Genomic DNA, 18766 nt, shown 5'->3' on the forward strand with positions numbered 1-18766 from the left:
TACACCCTGGACTGGTGGCCAGCCAATTGCAGGGCACATATACTTTGTAGGCAAACAACCATTCATACACACGTTCATACCTATGGACAATTTAGAGTTTTCAGTTAACCTAATTAACCAACTTGTATCCATATACTTTTAAAAAAGTCGACGTATTTCAGCTTCTGTAGCTTTAGTTTGTCCCCTTGTTGGTGTAAACATCGGCCCCTCCCTCTGATTTTGTCTTCTTCTCTTGCGGATTTAATGTTAGAAGCTGAAAAGGTGTCGTAAACAATCGCAGATGTTGAGAAGTTGTTGTTGATGTGGATCCCCTCCTCTCTCAGCACTCGTCACCCTCTTTGCCAGCAAGTCTTCAGTAAGTGTAATAATGACGTTAAATGTTCATGATTAATTATTTTGCATTGTAAAACTATAATTATTTTCTATAGGATGGATTTTTTTAATAATATTTTTGAGTGTCTGTAGCGAATTAATTGGTTTTACATTATTTCCCATGGGAAACATTGCTTCCGTTTTCATACGTTGCTGTTCTCGTCTGACCTTTTGGAGTGAAATATCAATAAAAACTGAGCTTCCGCTGTATATTTGTCGGATAAGTCTTCTTCTGTGAATTGATTGTTCGTGAGGGCAACTGCAAATAAAAAAAAAAACTTGAGCAGATAATTCTTCGAGCACCACTGAAGATAAAAATAATGGTTTCTGTGAAACATTCTATATTGGGCACATAAAAAAATAACTGTCAGCTTGCTGTGAGAACAGGGTACAGAAGGAACAAAAATACTGTAATGATGTTTATGAAAATGGTTGTCCGCCCTAATTTGGACTTCTAATTTGGACTTGGCTAATTCATGTGAAACCAACAACATGCCCCTTCCCAAAAAAGACTTTTAAGGGTCAATATTATAGCAGGAGCTGTACCTTTGGGTGCTGCGCTTCCAGAGCTTTCTTGCCATCCCATGCCCAGCTCCTCTTGGTGAAGTAGTTCACAGTGGCAAACTCGATCAGGGCCGAAAAGACAAAAGCGTAACAGACGGCAATGAACCAGTCCATTGCTGTTGCGTAGGCCACTTTAGGGAGGGAGTTTCTGGCACTGATGCTGAGGGTGGTCATTGTCAAAACTGTGGTCACCCCTGAGTGCAAACAAAGGTGACAAGTTAAAATTGCTTTGTAGCAAGGAGGTTCTAATAAGTCTGGACTGCGCTTATTAGTCTCTGCGGTATGAGCGGGCTTCACTTACCAAAAACGGTCCGCGCAGGAACAGACTCTCTATTTAGCCAAAATGACACCTGGGACAGGATTACAGTCATGAAACATGGCATATATGTCTGGATGACAAAATATCCAATCTTCCTTTTCAGGTAGAAGTGGGCCATCATCACGGTATACTGACCTGAGGGGAAACAAATTAAGAAAACAACATAAGGACAAGAGGAATGGGAGCCTTGAAAACAAATGTGATGCATTGACCATATTCATCAAGAACTGTTGCAGAAGCAAAATAAAATCTGTTGCAAACCAGTGACAACAAACAAAAGCGTGATTTGGCCCCTCCTTTTAGACAAACAGCAATCATCCTTGAAATGCGACAAGAAACATACAGACTGTACCTGCAATGTTAAACACCTCTGATTGGAAATCCTCTTACAATAAATTAATTTGTTCCTTTTACCAGAGGAAAGATGCAGGACTGCTGGGCTGTACGTTTGCTGCAAAGAAACCACATAGAATATGTTTAAAGGGTTCCTCCAGCTGCCTAGAGGGCGCCAACATTCAAATGCATATCGTTATATCCCGCTTCTTCCTGCTTAGGTACAGTACGTAAGATGTAACACACACAGCGCTTTAGACTGACAAAGGTCCTTTCTTACCCGTCTTTCCTCGCCCATTCGGGGTACTAAACATGCATGAAAACGCACCAAAATTTGCAGATGCATCAGGACCGGCAAAAAATTTGATATATCGGTGCTCCCGAACACGGACCTCCAAAACTCAGTCATAATTTGCTACAGTTCCCCTGTAACCTGCCACCGGATTGACATGAAATCCGGTGGAGACATCTGTTGTGACAAAAAAAGTCAGGGTAGCCATGTTCAAAAACACACAGGAAGCCGACTATTTTGGGTACAACCAAAATAATCGTTTCAGGTCGCAGACCAGGCCTTGTATTTTGATGAACTCCTCCTACACATTTTGACCATATGAGCCCAAATCCGAAACATGGATACTAGACAAACGGCCAACAATAGTTTGTGAACAGATTTGGGCTGTGCCATGCTATGTGGGATCACACTGTAGGGGTCTTGCAAGATCTTGCGTCTGCCGTCTTTCTATGGGTATTTTCATTAGGGGTACTAAACATGCACAAAAACTATGCATGTGCATCAGAAGCGGCGAAAAATGTTCTATTTTGGTGGTACTGAACATCCAAAAGTCACTTGGAACCAGGCCATATTCACATCTGCTACAGTTCCCCGTGCAACCTGCCACCGGTTTTCACGGCTTGACATAAAATCCGGTGGAGACTGTCTGTTGTGACGACATGAACAAAAAAGTCAATGTAACCATGTTCGAAAACACACAGGTTAGAACCACTCGTTTCGGGTCACAGACCAGCGCTCGTATTTTGATGAACTCCTCCAACAAACTTTGACCAATTGAGCCCAAATCCGAACCATGGATACTAGACAGATGGACGACTGTAGTTTACGAACAGTTTTGTTCTGTGCTGTACTATGTGGGATGCTGCTTTATGACTTTATAAGCGAGTCCACAAGAAATATGTACAACGTGCCTCATTATCTGTCTTTTTTATGGTTGATTCATTATGGATCTTAGGATGGATTCTGGTGGGTGCGTACGTTTGCTATGGTAAATGGACTTTGACTTGTATAGAGCGTTTCTACCTTGAATGTACTCAAAGCACTTCGACACCGTGACCACAGTTACCTACTGATGGGGTTCAGTATCTTGCCCGAGGATACTTCGACATGGTCGCAGGAGGACAGAGGATGGAACCAGCAAGCTTCACGCCGGGAGACGACCACTCTAGCCATGCCACACCCTACGATGTACCCTACGTATACGAGCCAGTCCTGAGTGACAGCCACGAAGGCCAGCTGTTTTATTCGGGCCGAATGAAAAGTTCTGACAATTTTTTTGCAGTTCATTTCGTAATTGTGAAAAATATAGGGATGATTTTGTAGAATCTGTCCTATCATACCATTATTCGCCGGTGGTGGTATTCTTAGATTTTTTGGTTTCAAAAAGTATATCTTGCGTACGGTCCCTTAAAGACTGTAAGCTTGTGTCTGTTCCATCTCAAGCAGTTCTCCTCACTCCCTCCGTATCAGAAAAGAACGAAGTAGATTGCTATAATCGCAGGTGTTAGCGCAGCCAACGGTGAGGTCAGGTAGAAGAGAACATTACATATTTCAGTGAAATGAAGCAGATCCATAATTAATGTGAATATAGGAACCCAGCGCAGGTGATTATTATGCGAATGTGATAATGGGGTTGTACTGCACCTCCTACTTGACAATGTGCGAGGCAGATAAACAAAAAAAAAAACAAAGAGGGCAGAATTCAGTGGGTGTGTACATTCAGGGGCGGGGGTTTGCAATTTTCATTTAAACAAGTGAAGATTGCATTTGAGGCTTAAAAAAACTACTTGCCAAGAGCAGTTTCCGATTGCAGGCAATGTTCAACTATGAAAGATCCAATGACTACACAAAACACACACTAACACCAAACAAACACCAACAGCTCTCAAGCGCACTCTCTTTTACACACACACACACACACACACACACACACACACACACACAGTAATACACAAGGCTTTCTCCGGGCAAAATCGGATTTTTGAAGCTCCCTAATCCCTGGTTACAATCTGCATCCTGCCATCAGTAAGAGGAAGAGCAGCAGTGAAGGGGGAGGGTGGTGGCCGTGGCAGGGTGAGCCTTCCTGTCCTGGGATCCTCCACAGCTCAAATCCCCGCCCACTCAGTCGTGCCACCCCAACACACACTAAAACACAGATGAAGCATGATCCCTGAGTGGTGACGGCCCACGCACACCTCAGCACACACTCCCCGCCACAGGGAGCGACACTTGCCTTGACTAATCACTCGTGGGATGGAAGGGGGCTAGGAGGGAGGGGCGGGGGTCGGTACATCTTTTTTAAATGAATTTCATGTTTTCTTTTTTAATTTGGTGGATTTTGCTGGATCGCAAAGGGAAGAAGACTTTAGTAAAATGCTCTGTTGCATCAGCTAGGATCAGCTGACGGCAGATTTGCAGGCGCCCCTCTGCCGAGCTTCACTCATCGACACCGCCATCTGCCATGACTCGGTCCGGAGGCCCCCAACACTACTGGTCCTCTGACCCCATTCCCAGCACCTCATGACTTCAAGCCGCCTGACGCTGAGCAACCCCGTCAACTTCCGTTGGTGCAGGAGACTGGATGCCAGGGGTCGCCGACCTGGGACTCCCTAGTCACGTTTGATGCATGGATCCCAGCAGGACTGGGAAGAGAAGCATGAAGAGGAACATGTTCCTCTGGTGGATCTTACCGCTTTTTTCCCAAGGCTTTGTTGGTCAAGTCCAAGGAGAACTTCCTTTTATGTCAGGGAACAATGCTGCAATGCTGGTCAATTGGTGAGTAGGATCTTCTGGCCTTGGAACATTAGTTGAGACTTTCCAAAGATCTATTGCTTGCAACTTTCATCTAATTTTGGAGATGCGGTTAAGGTTATTTTAAGGAACATACAAGCAGATACAAGCAGCCATTTCCTCCAGGAAGTTGTACACTAATCTCCGCCCACAGGTACTCAAACGGAATCTTGGACTCACAGCGCTAATAAAAGACACTCATCCCGCTATTTTTAGCGCCTTACCTCATTTCACATGGTTTCTTTATCTTTATCAAGGAAATAGTGTTTTCTCTTGTGTCAAGATTATCTATGCCGGCAATTGTGCCTGAGTGAGTCCCAAAAGAAGCCAAACGCGTTGCTTCTTTGTTGGTTGCTATGGGACATGAAGGTTTTCACCGAAGAACACGTTATTAAATGTACAGCAGAAGTTTTAATTCATTAACAGCGACTTTAAAATCAGAAATGCATGCTCATAGACAACTTTAATGTATCCCTCAGCTCAGGAGATTTCATGCATTTCAATCGGCAACGGAGGGAAAGCACAATTAGTTGCTCCGGTGAGCAGGGAAGTCAGCCAAATTTCAAAGAACCATCTAAATCGCTCTCAAAAGCATACATTCGTCTACATTCTGGATGTTTTAAAAATGATACACAAAGTGAGCTCGGGAGCAGACGTGGCTCTCCTGATGACTGCATCTGGCTCTCAGACATGTTGACTCATTTTGATTTTTTGTTTTTTTGCTGACATTTTAAAGTAAAACATTACAGAAATCATAGTGTAAAACAAAATATAATACAAAACATTCTTATGCATTTTAATCCATCCATCCATTTTCTACTCCAATGCGGGTGGCCACAGCCAATGTCAGCTTTTCTTACAATATTAGACACCGAAACTTCATTATTACTGGATAATGCAGTAGCCTACCCTGGTCATTGAAAGGTCTACAAGTAAAATTCCCTCTTTAAATCAAACCGTCAGTTAGCTAAATCTACAGAGCGAACCCTTTTGACGAAGAAGATGTCGAAAAGAAAGAAAGATACGGAGTACGGCGCAAAACCATGCAGCGCCAGAAGTCACATTTATGGTACGAAGCCTTTTAATTATCATTGGATAGCTTCAGTATAACAATATTTAGAAAAACAATACATTCAGAGACTTATTATGCTCAAAAAATGTTGGTCTTGCTTAAAAATGCACACATTTAGTTGTGTTGGTGGCACATTCTAAAAATATAATTTAACAAGAAAACAAACAAACAAAAAACCCCAGCAAAAACGGAAAAATCTGCAGTAATTTTATGAGAACGAAGTCCAAAAGTCGTATTGTATCGAGACGAAAAAAGTCGCAATTTTACGAGAAAAAACTCGTAATATTATGACAAAAAATATTGCATTAAAACCATAACCATATTAAAAATCAGTTTGTTTTTTTAACGTTATAACATGAGATATGAGAAACAAACAAAACAAATAAACGTCATTTTTGGAAAATTAGGTTGGGGAAAACGTTATCATATGATGGGAATAAAGTGCAAATTGTTGTACGATTGTACAAAAAGAAAAGAACATTTATGAAGATTATTTAAGAAGAAAGTAGTAAGTAAAAAAATGGGGAAAAAAGAGCAAAGACCGAAGTTCATACTAATAAGTGACAAAGCTGAGCTGTGTATAACTTCTTAGCATATCCACATGTGTCCTTTCATTTTTCCGTATGTGGCTGTCGGTGGAAAAAGTTTGGACACCCCGAGGCTATACATTCAATGATAGCTAATGTTGGTAGCTCAACTTTGCCAAATTGCTGTCATTAGCTCACAGCAAACATAACGAGTTACTAGTGTAACTAGTCATAGTTAAGCAGAAAGAGGCGGGATGTAATGCTAGCATTACGTTCGAGCTCTTGGCAGCTGGAGGAACCCATCACTTACTGTACAAACCAGTATTTGAACAACAGTGTTTCCACAGTTTGCCGTGTTATACATCATGTGCCTATCCGTTTGTGAAACATGCGACTGCTGACATATCATGGAATACGACCTTTGGACCGTTTTCAGTGTCATGTCATGTCCCAATAATTCCAATTGCCCAAATTTCCATTTGCAAGGATGGACATAAAACTATTCTAACAATAAACAAAAAATGTAAACCGGATCATTTCCAAATTTTGCTTTTCTCATTGCCAATCACAAATCTCGTAGACTGCCAAGCACACAGACCATGCATGCAAACACGGGGTGAGAGCGAGGCGGCTCAACCTGCCTCATGCGCACCCTGAGACAGGAAGAAGACGATTTTTAGGCCAGCAAAAACCTCTGACACCAAAGCCAAGTCATTAAGGACGAAGACCCTGCTACCCCAACTTAATGATGGGTGATAAATCAAACATATTTGCTCATTTGAATAAAATTGGCTATGTGAATGCCAAGACAGACGCCATCCTGTAGAACTGTTTTATCTGGGTATGATCCGGATCGTCAAATTTGGCAGCAAATTCACTTTAAAATAGCAAATCCTGTTGAATGTGTTCAGGCCTTTTATCTATGTGACATCTCACGAGTTGTAATTTAATTTGTTGTCACTTTTCATGGATTGCAGAATCATAATAACACGTCCCTTCAAATCCAGAAACAATTTTGGACACCATCTTTAAGTTGATCAAATCCTAGATTATTTATTCATGTTTATTTAGCCATGAGACAAATATCGAAGCCCTGACGGAGGTCTGTGCTCTGTGAGTCTGCGGTGTAGTTGTTTACATGCAATTAATAAGACGTTGCCGAAAAAACAGCAGGGTTGCAGCTTCCTGGTAAGGTCCAAACTCCGAAGCGGCATTCTGGCACCTTGAAGAAGTTTTAGTAAAATATAATACTCTATGTTGGTGAATTGTCAGGAAAATATTGGTTGTTATTGTGCTCATAAAATGTTTTGTGCCCATTATTCCATTTCATTTGACTAAATATTACTACACTGACTTGCTGTGATTATCTGCTCGAGGCCTCTTGCCTCCAAAACAAGTCCTCCACATGCTTATCACCTGATTCAAACAGCCTTGGGTGTCTCGGCATGTGAGTCTGTCATTTATCGTCTCTGTCTCTCACAGGAGGAGATCACGCCTCCCCTCACATATGTTGTCTCTCTATTCAGACATTTCTCCAGAAGCCATCTTTTCAGGTTCTATTGATTTGTCTCCTTGCATGCAAGTCTTATACAATTGTACCTCTTGTTAGTCTTGAAAACTTGTTTTGTGTCTATTTTAGAGCTAGCAGTAGTTTTCCCTTGATGTGAATGTCAAAGACAAAAGGGTAAAATGCCTCTGACTTCAGTTTTCTGACAAATTACTGCCTTAAGTGGTTTGGCCGAGAGGAATTCACTGGTGTCATCGTTTCAGCAAAGTTCCATGGTAAACTAAGGTGGTGCTCGGTTTACGACGTTCCATGTTACGGTGTCCCGTGGTTACAAACGTGCTCCCATCATTTAATTAAAAACACAATTTTGCTCGAAAGCTATCTACAGCGTGCTCCGGCGGAAGAATACGCGCAGCACAAGCATGCAGTATGTGTCTCCAGCTGGGCGGAGGAATACAATGCATGCACCGAGGAAGAATAACACCGCTCATTACTTAACGTTTCACGCTTCTTTATGTTTCCCAAGAGTCAGTGCGCCAAAGAAAAGGAAAGCCATTACCATGTCAGTAAAAATTATTTATAAAAAAAAGCATAATAAGCTGAACCAGAGAAGATACATCCTCGAATATTGGCTATTCTTTTGGTCCCAACTGGGGGTCATGGATTACATCACAGTCCCTGAATGGAACCCCTTTGCAACCTGAAGACCACGTGTCATTTTCTGGAGGTTTTGTCTTTGTATTTGGTGCGTACCTCATGTTTTAATAATATTATAATATTATTGTAGAATTGATTACACCCCTGCAGTGCGTCAGTGAGCGAGGTTTTGTTAAATTAAAAAAAGCCCACGTTTGATAATGATACTACTCGAAACTGGATGGACGTGCATTACAGTTCCATTTTACATAAGAGTATTAAGCCGATGCCTTTCAGTGACCACCCCTCCACCCCTCTGCGCCCACCCTCCACGTGCCACAGCTGGCTGCCCAATCCCAACGTGCATGCGGGCTCATTTCCTTTTCAGTGTCTCTGGTCAAGTTGATGTCAACTATCCCACTCGCAGGAGAATTACAGCTCATGCACGCGACAGTCCAACAGTAACCCAGACTTTACTAGGTCGCCGTCAAGATGTCTTCCCTCACTTCGTAGATATCCTAGTAAGCGCTGTCATTAAGATAAAGCTGGAGAGCACCTCACACACACACACACACACACACACACACACACACACACACATACACACACACACACACACACACATACAGAACCAGCCAACCAATCCCTCACTGATCTATGATGTCATCTTCTTATGCAAAAGCTTCTGGGGTTGGTTGGATGGCGTGGACGTAGGGGTGGGGATGTTGCTTGGGGATTAACCCGAGGGTTCTCTCTGGTTCTGTGTGTGAGTGTGCACGTGCGTGTGTGTGTGTGTGTGTGTGTGTGTGTGTGTGCAGGCTCACGCCAGGGATAAGTGTTGTTTTACAAGGCTGCCCAGGCCCCATAGACAGCTGGTTGTGTGAGGGATAGGCTACTCTCCCATACTGGCCTACGCTCATTGATGCTGATCCCCGATAATGTCTCTCCCACATTTACTCTCGGCGTCACACGCTCATTTCTCCTTCTTCTAATCTAGAATTACTTACATCACATTATCGCGGATTACTGATGCCACACTATGTACTGTATGTCTCTCAGCAGGTGAAGAATAAAAGTAAACTGAGTGTTGTTTACCGAATATCGGCGCTCCATCATCTGCCTTCTGACCCCATTACGTGCTAGGAAGAGAGGATTTTGTTTGGCGGGCACACAAATAGTTTCTGGTAGGGCTATGACAACAACTGGATTAATGATATGCACTTGTATACTTATATATGAGGTCTATTTTCTATTTAAATACACACTTTTGGATAAGAATGTTGACCTTTGGCCACCAAAAAGTCATCGCCTATTTCAAGCGGTCGCCTGTAATAACTTGTCACTTCTGCCAACACAGTGGAACCTCCAAAGTCAAACACAACCCATTACAGTGCAATAATAATTGCAATGTTATTAACCGCAAAAGCAGGTTTTAACATTTTAACCTTACTCATTCAAATATCAGCAAAAGTTACAGTAGCTACTGCACACCCCAGTCTTTAGATGATTCGGTTTTTGCCTCGCTTTTCGTACCGAACTGCATGTAACATACCAGTCTGTTTGCCCCGTACTATATCGTTCCGACACAGCAAGTGCCCAAACAAAGCACCCTATGCCTTGCCGACTCACCGTCCGTTCATTTTTTATTGAGTGTGACTGCTAAATAACTCGCCATGGGGACAAATAAAGTTGCGGGTTTCAGCAATTTCATAAAGAAGGTGAGAAACACCGTTGAATTCAATCTCCCCAGGATGCACGGGAAGTCTGTACATGTTTCCGGGTGTCTGGAACAGATTAATTGGAATTACATTATTCCCTAGGAGAAAAATTGACTTTTCATACATTTTGGTTTTCGTCTGAACTGTTGGAACAAATTAATGATGAAAACCAAGGCTGTACTATTTGAAAATGCACATATAGTACACTACTGTACTCTATCTTTTGATCACATGCAGCTTGTCAGCCACATAATACCCAGATCACTCCCTTATCCACAAAATACATTTTGAGAGTCCCGGAAAACCAACGGTCTAGCCATCCATTTTCTATACCACATGTCATCATTAGGGCAGCGGGGGTATTCTGGAGCCTATAGCAGCTGACTTTGGGCGAGATGCAGGGTACACCCTGGACTGGTCGCCAATCAATCGCAGGGAACATATAGAGAGTCCCCTATGAACCCAACATGCAGGATTTTGGAAAAAACACACGCACACACGGGGAGAACATGCAAAGTCCACACAGACATGCCCAACGGAGATTTGAACCCTGATCTCCTGACAACATGCTAACCAGTAGGCCACCGTGCGGCCCAAACCAACGGTATTAGTAACAGAAACAGAAGTAGAAATGCTTCAAAATAAAACGGTGTTACATTGTTAAACATCGTGACTACCAGCAAACACCTCTGATTGGTATGACACTGAAACTCTCGAACATTGGACAAAAGACAGGATTTATTCGACCCAATCCACCTCTTAATACCCCAAGTATCACGTCACGATTATACAAACCATCAAGAACATACAAAAACGCAACATACGGATGATGACCATTATTACTAAAGCAACAAACTCAGCTAACTTCCAATAGATAATTTCTGAACAACTCCAAACGCCAAACTTTACACTACAACATCATCTGGAGCTGTTCAGAATCAACATTTACCAAATAACATGTCTGGAACACTTCCAGAAGAAGTGGCAAACAAACCCTTTCCCCGGCTGAGACAAGCTAGCTAGCTTCGGAGTTGGTCCAGCTCACCTTTTCATGTCAAGCTTTACGTCTGCCTTGAAAATGGATTTTTTAAGAATGTCCGTCACCAAGTAAATTTCTTCTCCGTCTCCATCAGTCATTGTGGGAGTTATTGCGTACAAAACACGAGACTCTTCTTCTGGCGGTTGGCACGCAGCTTTTGGTGTGCATTACCGCCACCTTCTCCTCGTTGAACCTCAACGAGCAGAACCAAGAGGATGGAAAAATGCTGACATTAATGTACGCCTGCTAGCTAGCGCTCTGCGGCAAATCGAGAATCTGATTGGTTGAAAAAATAGCCTCATTGCTAATAGTGTCTAAGTGACATCGGGCCAGCGCTCCTGGTTCTGAAGGCCCTGAGCAGATTACATTGACGTGGCAACACATAGACGTTGAAATCCAATTGGATAAAACTGGAAGCAGCTTAGCCAAGAGAAACACTATGACATGAAGATAATTTACTGATACGGCGAAATTAATACAATTTCATTGAACAAACACCAGAATTTAAGTAAATGTAGTTCAGTGCTTCTGATTCTGATCTGGCTTTGCTGGCCCTTTTGTTCTCTCCTCTGTCCTTTCAGATTTAGTTTTTGCAAAACGCCAAAAAAAAGCAAAACACAACGCAGAGCTCATCATACTTTGCGATCTCGTGATGGGTCGTGTAAAATGGCAAATAACTGTTTCATGTTTGAGGTTTATTTTTCCTGAAACATTTGGTCGAATTTGACAAGAATTAGAATATCTGAATAGAGGTTCCGCTGTAATGACAGAAATGAACTTTGTTCACTTCCACACACCAACCTCTGCTTGTGTGTATGTCCTCCGTGCCGGCGGTTTGTCCAATCAGAAGGTACTGGTTGAGTCTGGAGCCATCTTCTGCCACCACGACGGACTTGGCAGCATCTTCAGTCCACGTGTAAACCACCTCAGACACCGGATAAGCATCTGATGACAAAGGAAGAGAATGATTGCATGTTTTCCATCCATTGTAAATAAGCCAAGCGTCATACTGTAATACCACTTGAATGTTTTGACCATGGGGGTGGGGGTCGTACACAATGTATTTTCATGCCACTTTTGATTAAAACACAACTTTCTTTGTACGCGTGCGGATATTTGAGTATATTCTTGCTCAAAGCACCCATCTGGGTCAGGGGTGCCAGCCTGTCAGCCGTAGCCAGACCAAGTCAGATTAACCTTCATGTGTTGCGTCACTCTTGTGATGAAAAAAGCCTGCCCTGCGATTTCATCTTGCACGGACAAATGAAGTTGATCTGTTATTTACGCCTTTGCTGTGATACAAAAACATGGTCAGACATCAACGTTTAGTGTTTATGAGCACTGGAATTTTTAACAATGAATAGAAAATTAATAGACAATTGTGGGTAATTTTTCCACTGTTTGTGTAAGAAAATCACCTCCAATGTTTTCTCCATTTAGTGTTGTCAATACAGTTAAAACCATTGCAATATACAATAGCAACAGTGTTTTCCTCAAATAGAGACCTGTACCTGTAGCAAACACCTGGTGCGTCTTTCACTTCAATTCATTAAAACCACTCCTCAAATAGACACCTCCTTCTTAGACCTCAAAAAAAACAAAACACGACCAGTATCATAAGAGCCGATGTCACCACGTATCACGGTAGGGCTGGGTATTGCTTACATCAGGCGTCCCCAACCACCGGGCCACACCGGGCCGCAGGAAGCTTTCAGGTACAATGATAAAAAAAAACACTTAAAAAAATCCATTTGTAAATAACTACATTGAATTTTATTTAAATGCTTATCAATTTTGGAAATATGGGCCATTATTTTATTTAAAAAATAACATACATGTCATGTTCCGCAGGACAGGAGCGAGCACTTTCTGTCTTGCGCTCTTACTTTGGTGGGCTGCACTTCCTGCTGGGAGGAAACTGCAGCCGCTTCACCCCTGGTGGTTGCTACTCAGCTGTGAGCGATTAACATTTGTGGGATTTGCACATAATGGGAAACACATATTCCGCCTATAAAGCCTTCTGAAAAAAACTCCCAAAACCGCCAAACAACACTCCAACAATGTGACGTGCATATTAACCAAGCTACAGCAACATCCATCCATCCATCCATCCATCCATCCATCCATCTTCTACAGCTTATCCGAGGTTGGTTCGCGGGGGCAGCAGCCTAAGCGTTGAATCCCAGACTTCCTCCTCCCTGGCTACTTCGTCCAGCTCCTCCCGGCGTATCCCAAGGCATTGCAGGCCAGTTGAGAGACATGGTGTAGAGACCGGTAAATTGAGAGCTTTGCTTTTCGGCTCAGCTGTTTCTTCAACACAACGGACCGATGCAGAGTCCGCATCACTGCAGACGCCGCATCAATTCTCCTGTCGATCTCGCGTTTCATCCTTCCCTCACTCGGAACAAGACAAGATAACAAGACTTACCGGGAAGGCTGAGGCTACAGCAAAATTGTTATTATTATTATTAACATTGTTGCGTCGATCGAACTACATCACTGGCACACGCCTTGCCACACCAGCGACTAGCTTCACCACACACTCGCCCACAGTGCATCACAACACACAACACGCCTCAGGCCACCACTGAGGGGTAAAGCTACATATTGGAGCTTTTGCTGTGTTTTTATTTTTGAGTTTGGAAAAGTTAACGGTATGTGCAGGCGTTCGTTTCTATGTTGCTACGTGGAATCAATGCGCCCAGGAAGAAAGTTCCGGTAATGCTTAAAAGGACCAAAATACGACAAAATGCTGTAAGTATTACATGTCATCATGAATGTATCTGTTACTACATGGTTACAGCATGGATATAAAACCATAAAACCTTGTTGGAGGTTTTTAGAGGTGTTTTAATAGTGGTCCCATTACGCACTGTAAGGAGCTGTCTCTTTTTATCTGTTTTTATATCTTTAGATCGCACAAAAACGAGAAAGACATGTTCATGATGGGCAAAATTCCCAAAAAAGTGCAGTCTTCATTTAAGGTCGGCAATCGAGTTTAAAAACAGCATCAGACTGTGTTCTTCTATGGGGATGTACGAAGTTGACAGATGTCTTTTAACACAACACGCACTGATGTGAAGATTGTGAGAAAGGATTGGAATAAAACCAAATGATGTGAAGCCTGCTGTCGAGACAACGACAAAGATATGCCTTTCAGTTACAGCTTAATAGGCAGCGTGTACGTGTGTCTGTGTATACATAATACATACAATTTCATCTATTTGTGGAAAAATGCTAAAAAAAATAAACAAATGCGTGCAAGAAAAAGTCCCACTTTCAGCACCTTACCCCTAACGTACTCCCTTGATGCCAGTCAGTATATGAAGAAATGCCCTATTTCGGCCTGGATATGTGCTTTTTCAAAAGAGCAATACCACTCTGGGTGCTCACATGCCTGCTGGAGGCTTGTGTGGCTTTCAGCATAGCTCCGGCCTTAGTTAGAGTAGGAGGAGGGTAGTCAGATTGGAATAAGGGACTGTTGGTGATTTTCATTATTCTCAACAAGAGCTAATGACTTTGGCAGGCATGATAGCGCCGCTGTGCCAACTTCCCCACAATTCACGCTGAGCACTGAACGCTGGGCGCCAAAAAGGTTTCCAGACTTCTCACTCACTAATCCACGTCTGTCTGTTGGAAAATGTCAATGATGCAAGTGCGGTAAAATTCTGCTAGCAGGAATTCAATGAGGGTTCACGGGGATATTTCTACAAAAAACTACATTTCACCGTAACTGTTTCCCCAGGGTGTACTTCAACATTGAAGCCGGTTTAGCAAATAGCACACAAACACCCAGTGGAAAAATCCAAATTTCCTAAGGGACGCATGCTAAACAAAACACTGCATGAATGACAGAAACGCTCCGAGGTATGAGTGGGAACTGATTGGCTGAAGGCGAGCAGGTAAATTAGCTGCTGCAGGAATGGATTAGATGGAGTTTACAAATTTAGAGTGGCTCCTTGCTCATTTTAGTTGCACTCCAAATATACGACCGTAATCCCTCGCCACTTAAAATTTGCGGCTTCACTCTATCACAGTTTTTCAAAACTATATTAATTAATAAATCATGCTGTTTAGTGGTTAAATACAGCTTATTAGTAGTAAAAAAATGCATATTTAAGTAAATGATACATATGTTTTGCCTAAATTAATTAAATTCAATCCTTTTTCAAAAGACAACCCCTTCAGTACCGGCCATTTTAAAAGATTTTGACGGCTCTTTATATCCACCAAAAGAAAGATGAGACTCTCTTGTTTCATCAGAAAAAAAAAGTTTGTTTCTACCTTTTTCCGTTCTTTAGTAATCAGCAGTAGAAGAAGTTTCAGGAAAACATCAGTTCCCCACAATAAAACCAGCTTTTTGTGAAAGGATGCATTTCAAGCATAACTTTCACTTTGACACAAATACTTGTTTCTTTTGTGAGAGCTCAAATATCTAAACAACTACACCACAACATAAACAGCACAAAAAAGGGCTGTTTTACATCAAAATAACAATTGATTTACAAATACTGTATAACACCATGAACTATTTACAATTTTCACATTTGGAACTAAGCTGTGTGTGTGCATGTGTGAGTGCATGCATGTGTGTGCGTGTGCATGCGTTAAAATTTCCCTACAATGCGTAACCTTCTGCACGCTACACTCCTCCATGCTCTTCCACTTCCTCCTTGCTGTCGAGTGTGCACTTCTTCCACCTTGTGGCCGTTTTTATGGCTTAAAACTGCTTCAAAAAACGGAAAAGATGTATAAATACGTCTTTGGGATCAGGCATTCGGGTTTATAAAAACGGTATAAATACATCTTTGGTATTGAATGAGTTTACCATTTTAAAGCCTAAAAATGGCTAAATGCGCTAAAATACAAATATAAGGCATTCAAATGACGCATTCAAAGATGTGGTGATGATATGAAGTATTCTACACTGGTCACAAGGTGTCTGTGTGTTACTGTAATGAGGTGAGACACACGAGCACCAGACGTGATCACCTGAACAACAGGCTTTTATGGCAGGTTTGAATTATCTCAGGCACATCGTCCCTAATCGAAATCCATAACGCAAACACAGGCTACGGCCGTAACCCACGCCAAGCTCAACCCACGACTCAACTCACTTATTTGTGTCTTAAATGGCTTATTTACTCTTATTATGTCTACTTTATTGGGTAACACGAATGTAATGGTGACTGTAGGGGTGTTATTTTATGTCTAGAGGGTTCTAATAACGTTAACAACTGGATTTAGAAGGTTCTAAACAGGTTTTCTATGCTTTACCTACAAAAATATAAACAAATAAAAATATAATCATGATAAATGAGGGATTACTGTACTACCGTAGTATGGAATTGTAAAACAATTCAGTCATAATTATGAACTGGATTTAGAAGGTCGTAAATAGGTTTTCTATGCTCTAACCACGAAAATATTCCATTTATAATTAAGGAATCCTACTTCGCAGAAATTCACAAATTATGGTCAGGTCTGGCACCAATTAACCGCGATAAACGAGGGATTACTGGACTTTCAACCTCTGGAGGAATTTATCCAGCCATGGGACAAGTTTTTCAAAGCGCTTGCTATGATGGACTTTTTACATGAAGGGAAATACTATCATTAATACCAGTAATTGATGCATGCAGGTTAATTGGTAATGAATTGGTTAGCTACCAATCCTTGTAACTGAAAAAAAAACAAAACACGGTCCATCTTCATCTATAAGGGCGCTCTGTGCTTTGGGAGTAAAGAGCTGCATTATCAAGTCACAACACTTGGCCAGAGGCGGCGTGAAGGAAGAGATTTGTCGGAGATTAATTTGAGCCATTTTTCATTACAGCAGGAAATGGAGGGTACAGTGAAGCCACTGCGTGGTGCTGTCACAGATTACTAAAACAATGTTTGCACTGCATACTGCTTACTTCCAGATAAGGCGCTGTACATGTGTTGCAGTGGAGAGCGTGGACAAAGGTGAAATCGGGTGACGTTAAAGTCAGTGAGTAATTACGATCAAAGCGATGTTTTGCGCAGAAGGGCAAGTAAAATATAACACAGCAGATTATTGCTATTATGCACGCACTTCTCACCTGCAGGGCATTCTCTAAGGCGATTAGGTACGAGTTTGCCCTCGGAATCCCAAGTGGCCCCTTACACTGTAATTGGATTGCGGTCAAATGTGCTTCCCCTATATAGTGACAGTGGCTGGACTGTGTCCCACAGAAATCTGGGGATAAGAGTCTCATCCTTTTAGCCCAAGGCTTGGGAGGTGTGGCATTTGGCCAGATCTGTTTTTATAAACCCTCAAGGGTCACCGCATTGATACATATGCCCTCGTCAGTACAGGGCAAGCACATAGGCCACCTTAAAATGGGCAAGCCTTACTGATGCTTGGCCTAATTTAGTAGTCTAATCCTCACTTCGTCACTGACCTGCCAATACTACTTGTGTAGTGCTCGGTATTACATATAAATAGGCTATATACTGACTATGACAATGTTCTGGAAACAGTGAGCTACTTCGGTTCATGCTGTTACCAGGAAGGACGTTGTGGGGAAACCCTGCTTTAAGGGTATTACAGTAACATGACTGTACTCACAGCTGCCAAACTTAAGAGGACACGCGTGGGCATCCATGGGGAAATCCTCCAGTTGCATGGGGCATTCGGCTGATATTGTCAACCTGAGACGACAATCAGAAAAAGAGTGTGTTATGTTTATGGTCATTGAACATGAAAAACATACAACGGTGCACAGTTTTGCGTTATCACTGTGCAGCAACTGACAGAACAATTCTCACAAAGTACGTATCAAATGTCTCAAGATATGCCCAACAGAAATCCACTACTGCTTTGGAACAGCAGAAAACAGCATTTTTAGATTTTAATTCATATATGACTAATGTAAAAAAAAAACTAATGGTACTTTTTAGTTTGCTTTATGAAGGTTTTGTATTTTGGGTGACAGCACTGCCACCTGGTGGTCACTTCCTTGTCTACAGCCTTCACATACAGTATGAATCATTACTTGGTCTGCAGTTTTCAACGCATATAAAACAGTTTACTTATCTACCATAGTGATATGAGGTCAGGAAAAGAACAACGAGATGAACAGCATGTGTAATAAATCAAACGTGCGTGATAAATATCCGTTCTTGCTTATCGACCATGCGATGAGTCAAACTCCTCTGGGTTCTCTTTGCATGACGAAAAAGCCAGCTAGAAATTCAGTGATATAATGATGCAAGTTCAGTGAACTTGATCTATTAAGTGGTGCAGAAAGCGCTACCTTAGTGCCGTCCAAAGGAATCCTTTTTTTTTTTTTTTTTCGTGATCTTTACTCTGATCTTAATGACAAGTGTGTGGCCAAGATGTGGTGAAATCCTCTTGGGTCATGTTGCTTTCCTTGCTCCAACGCTTCCTGTGCACATAAGGCAGCAGGATGCTTCCCAATTATATGACTCAAGTGAACAAACAAGTCTGGATAAGAGGCCACCTCTGGTTGCTACAGAGCTTGCATTCCACACCGGTGCAGTATTACCCAATTGCATTACTGTGTCAGTCTAAAACTACCGAAGGAGACCAGCGAGGAGAAATGATATCTTA

At 42.1% G+C, this 18766-nt stretch overlaps 2 protein-coding genes across 3 annotated transcripts in view; one reads left to right on the top strand and one right to left on the bottom strand.

Annotated features, from left to right (window-relative positions):
* Positions 1-18766, bottom strand: part of LOC129190329 (gamma-aminobutyric acid receptor subunit alpha-5-like) — a 35468-nt gene that overhangs the window by 5588 nt on the left and 11114 nt on the right. Inside the window, exons 6-9 of the mRNA XM_054792925.1 lie at positions 17762-17844; positions 11971-12114; positions 1238-1390; positions 919-1130 (exon numbers count right to left, since the gene is read on the bottom strand). Of these exons, the coding sequence (XP_054648900.1) occupies positions 919-1130; positions 1238-1390; positions 11971-12114; positions 17762-17844 (592 nt within the window). The remainder of the gene's footprint in view (positions 1-918; positions 1131-1237; positions 1391-11970; positions 12115-17761; positions 17845-18766) is intronic.
* LOC129190316 (gamma-aminobutyric acid receptor subunit beta-3-like) overlaps positions 4112-18766 on the top strand; it is a 76142-nt gene continuing 61487 nt past the window's right edge. The window contains exon 1 of one of the 2 annotated variants that reach the window (XM_054792899.1): positions 4112-4655. In XM_054792899.1, the coding sequence (XP_054648874.1) occupies positions 4507-4655 (149 nt within the window). In that variant the 5' untranslated portion in view covers positions 4112-4506. The remainder of the gene's footprint in view (positions 4656-18766) is intronic. The other variant, XM_054792907.1, reaches the window with a different exon arrangement.

This window comes from Dunckerocampus dactyliophorus, chromosome 1 (genome assembly GCF_027744805.1).
Source record: "Dunckerocampus dactyliophorus isolate RoL2022-P2 chromosome 1, RoL_Ddac_1.1, whole genome shotgun sequence".
Taxonomy (NCBI): Eukaryota; Metazoa; Chordata; class Actinopteri; order Syngnathiformes; family Syngnathidae; genus Dunckerocampus; species Dunckerocampus dactyliophorus.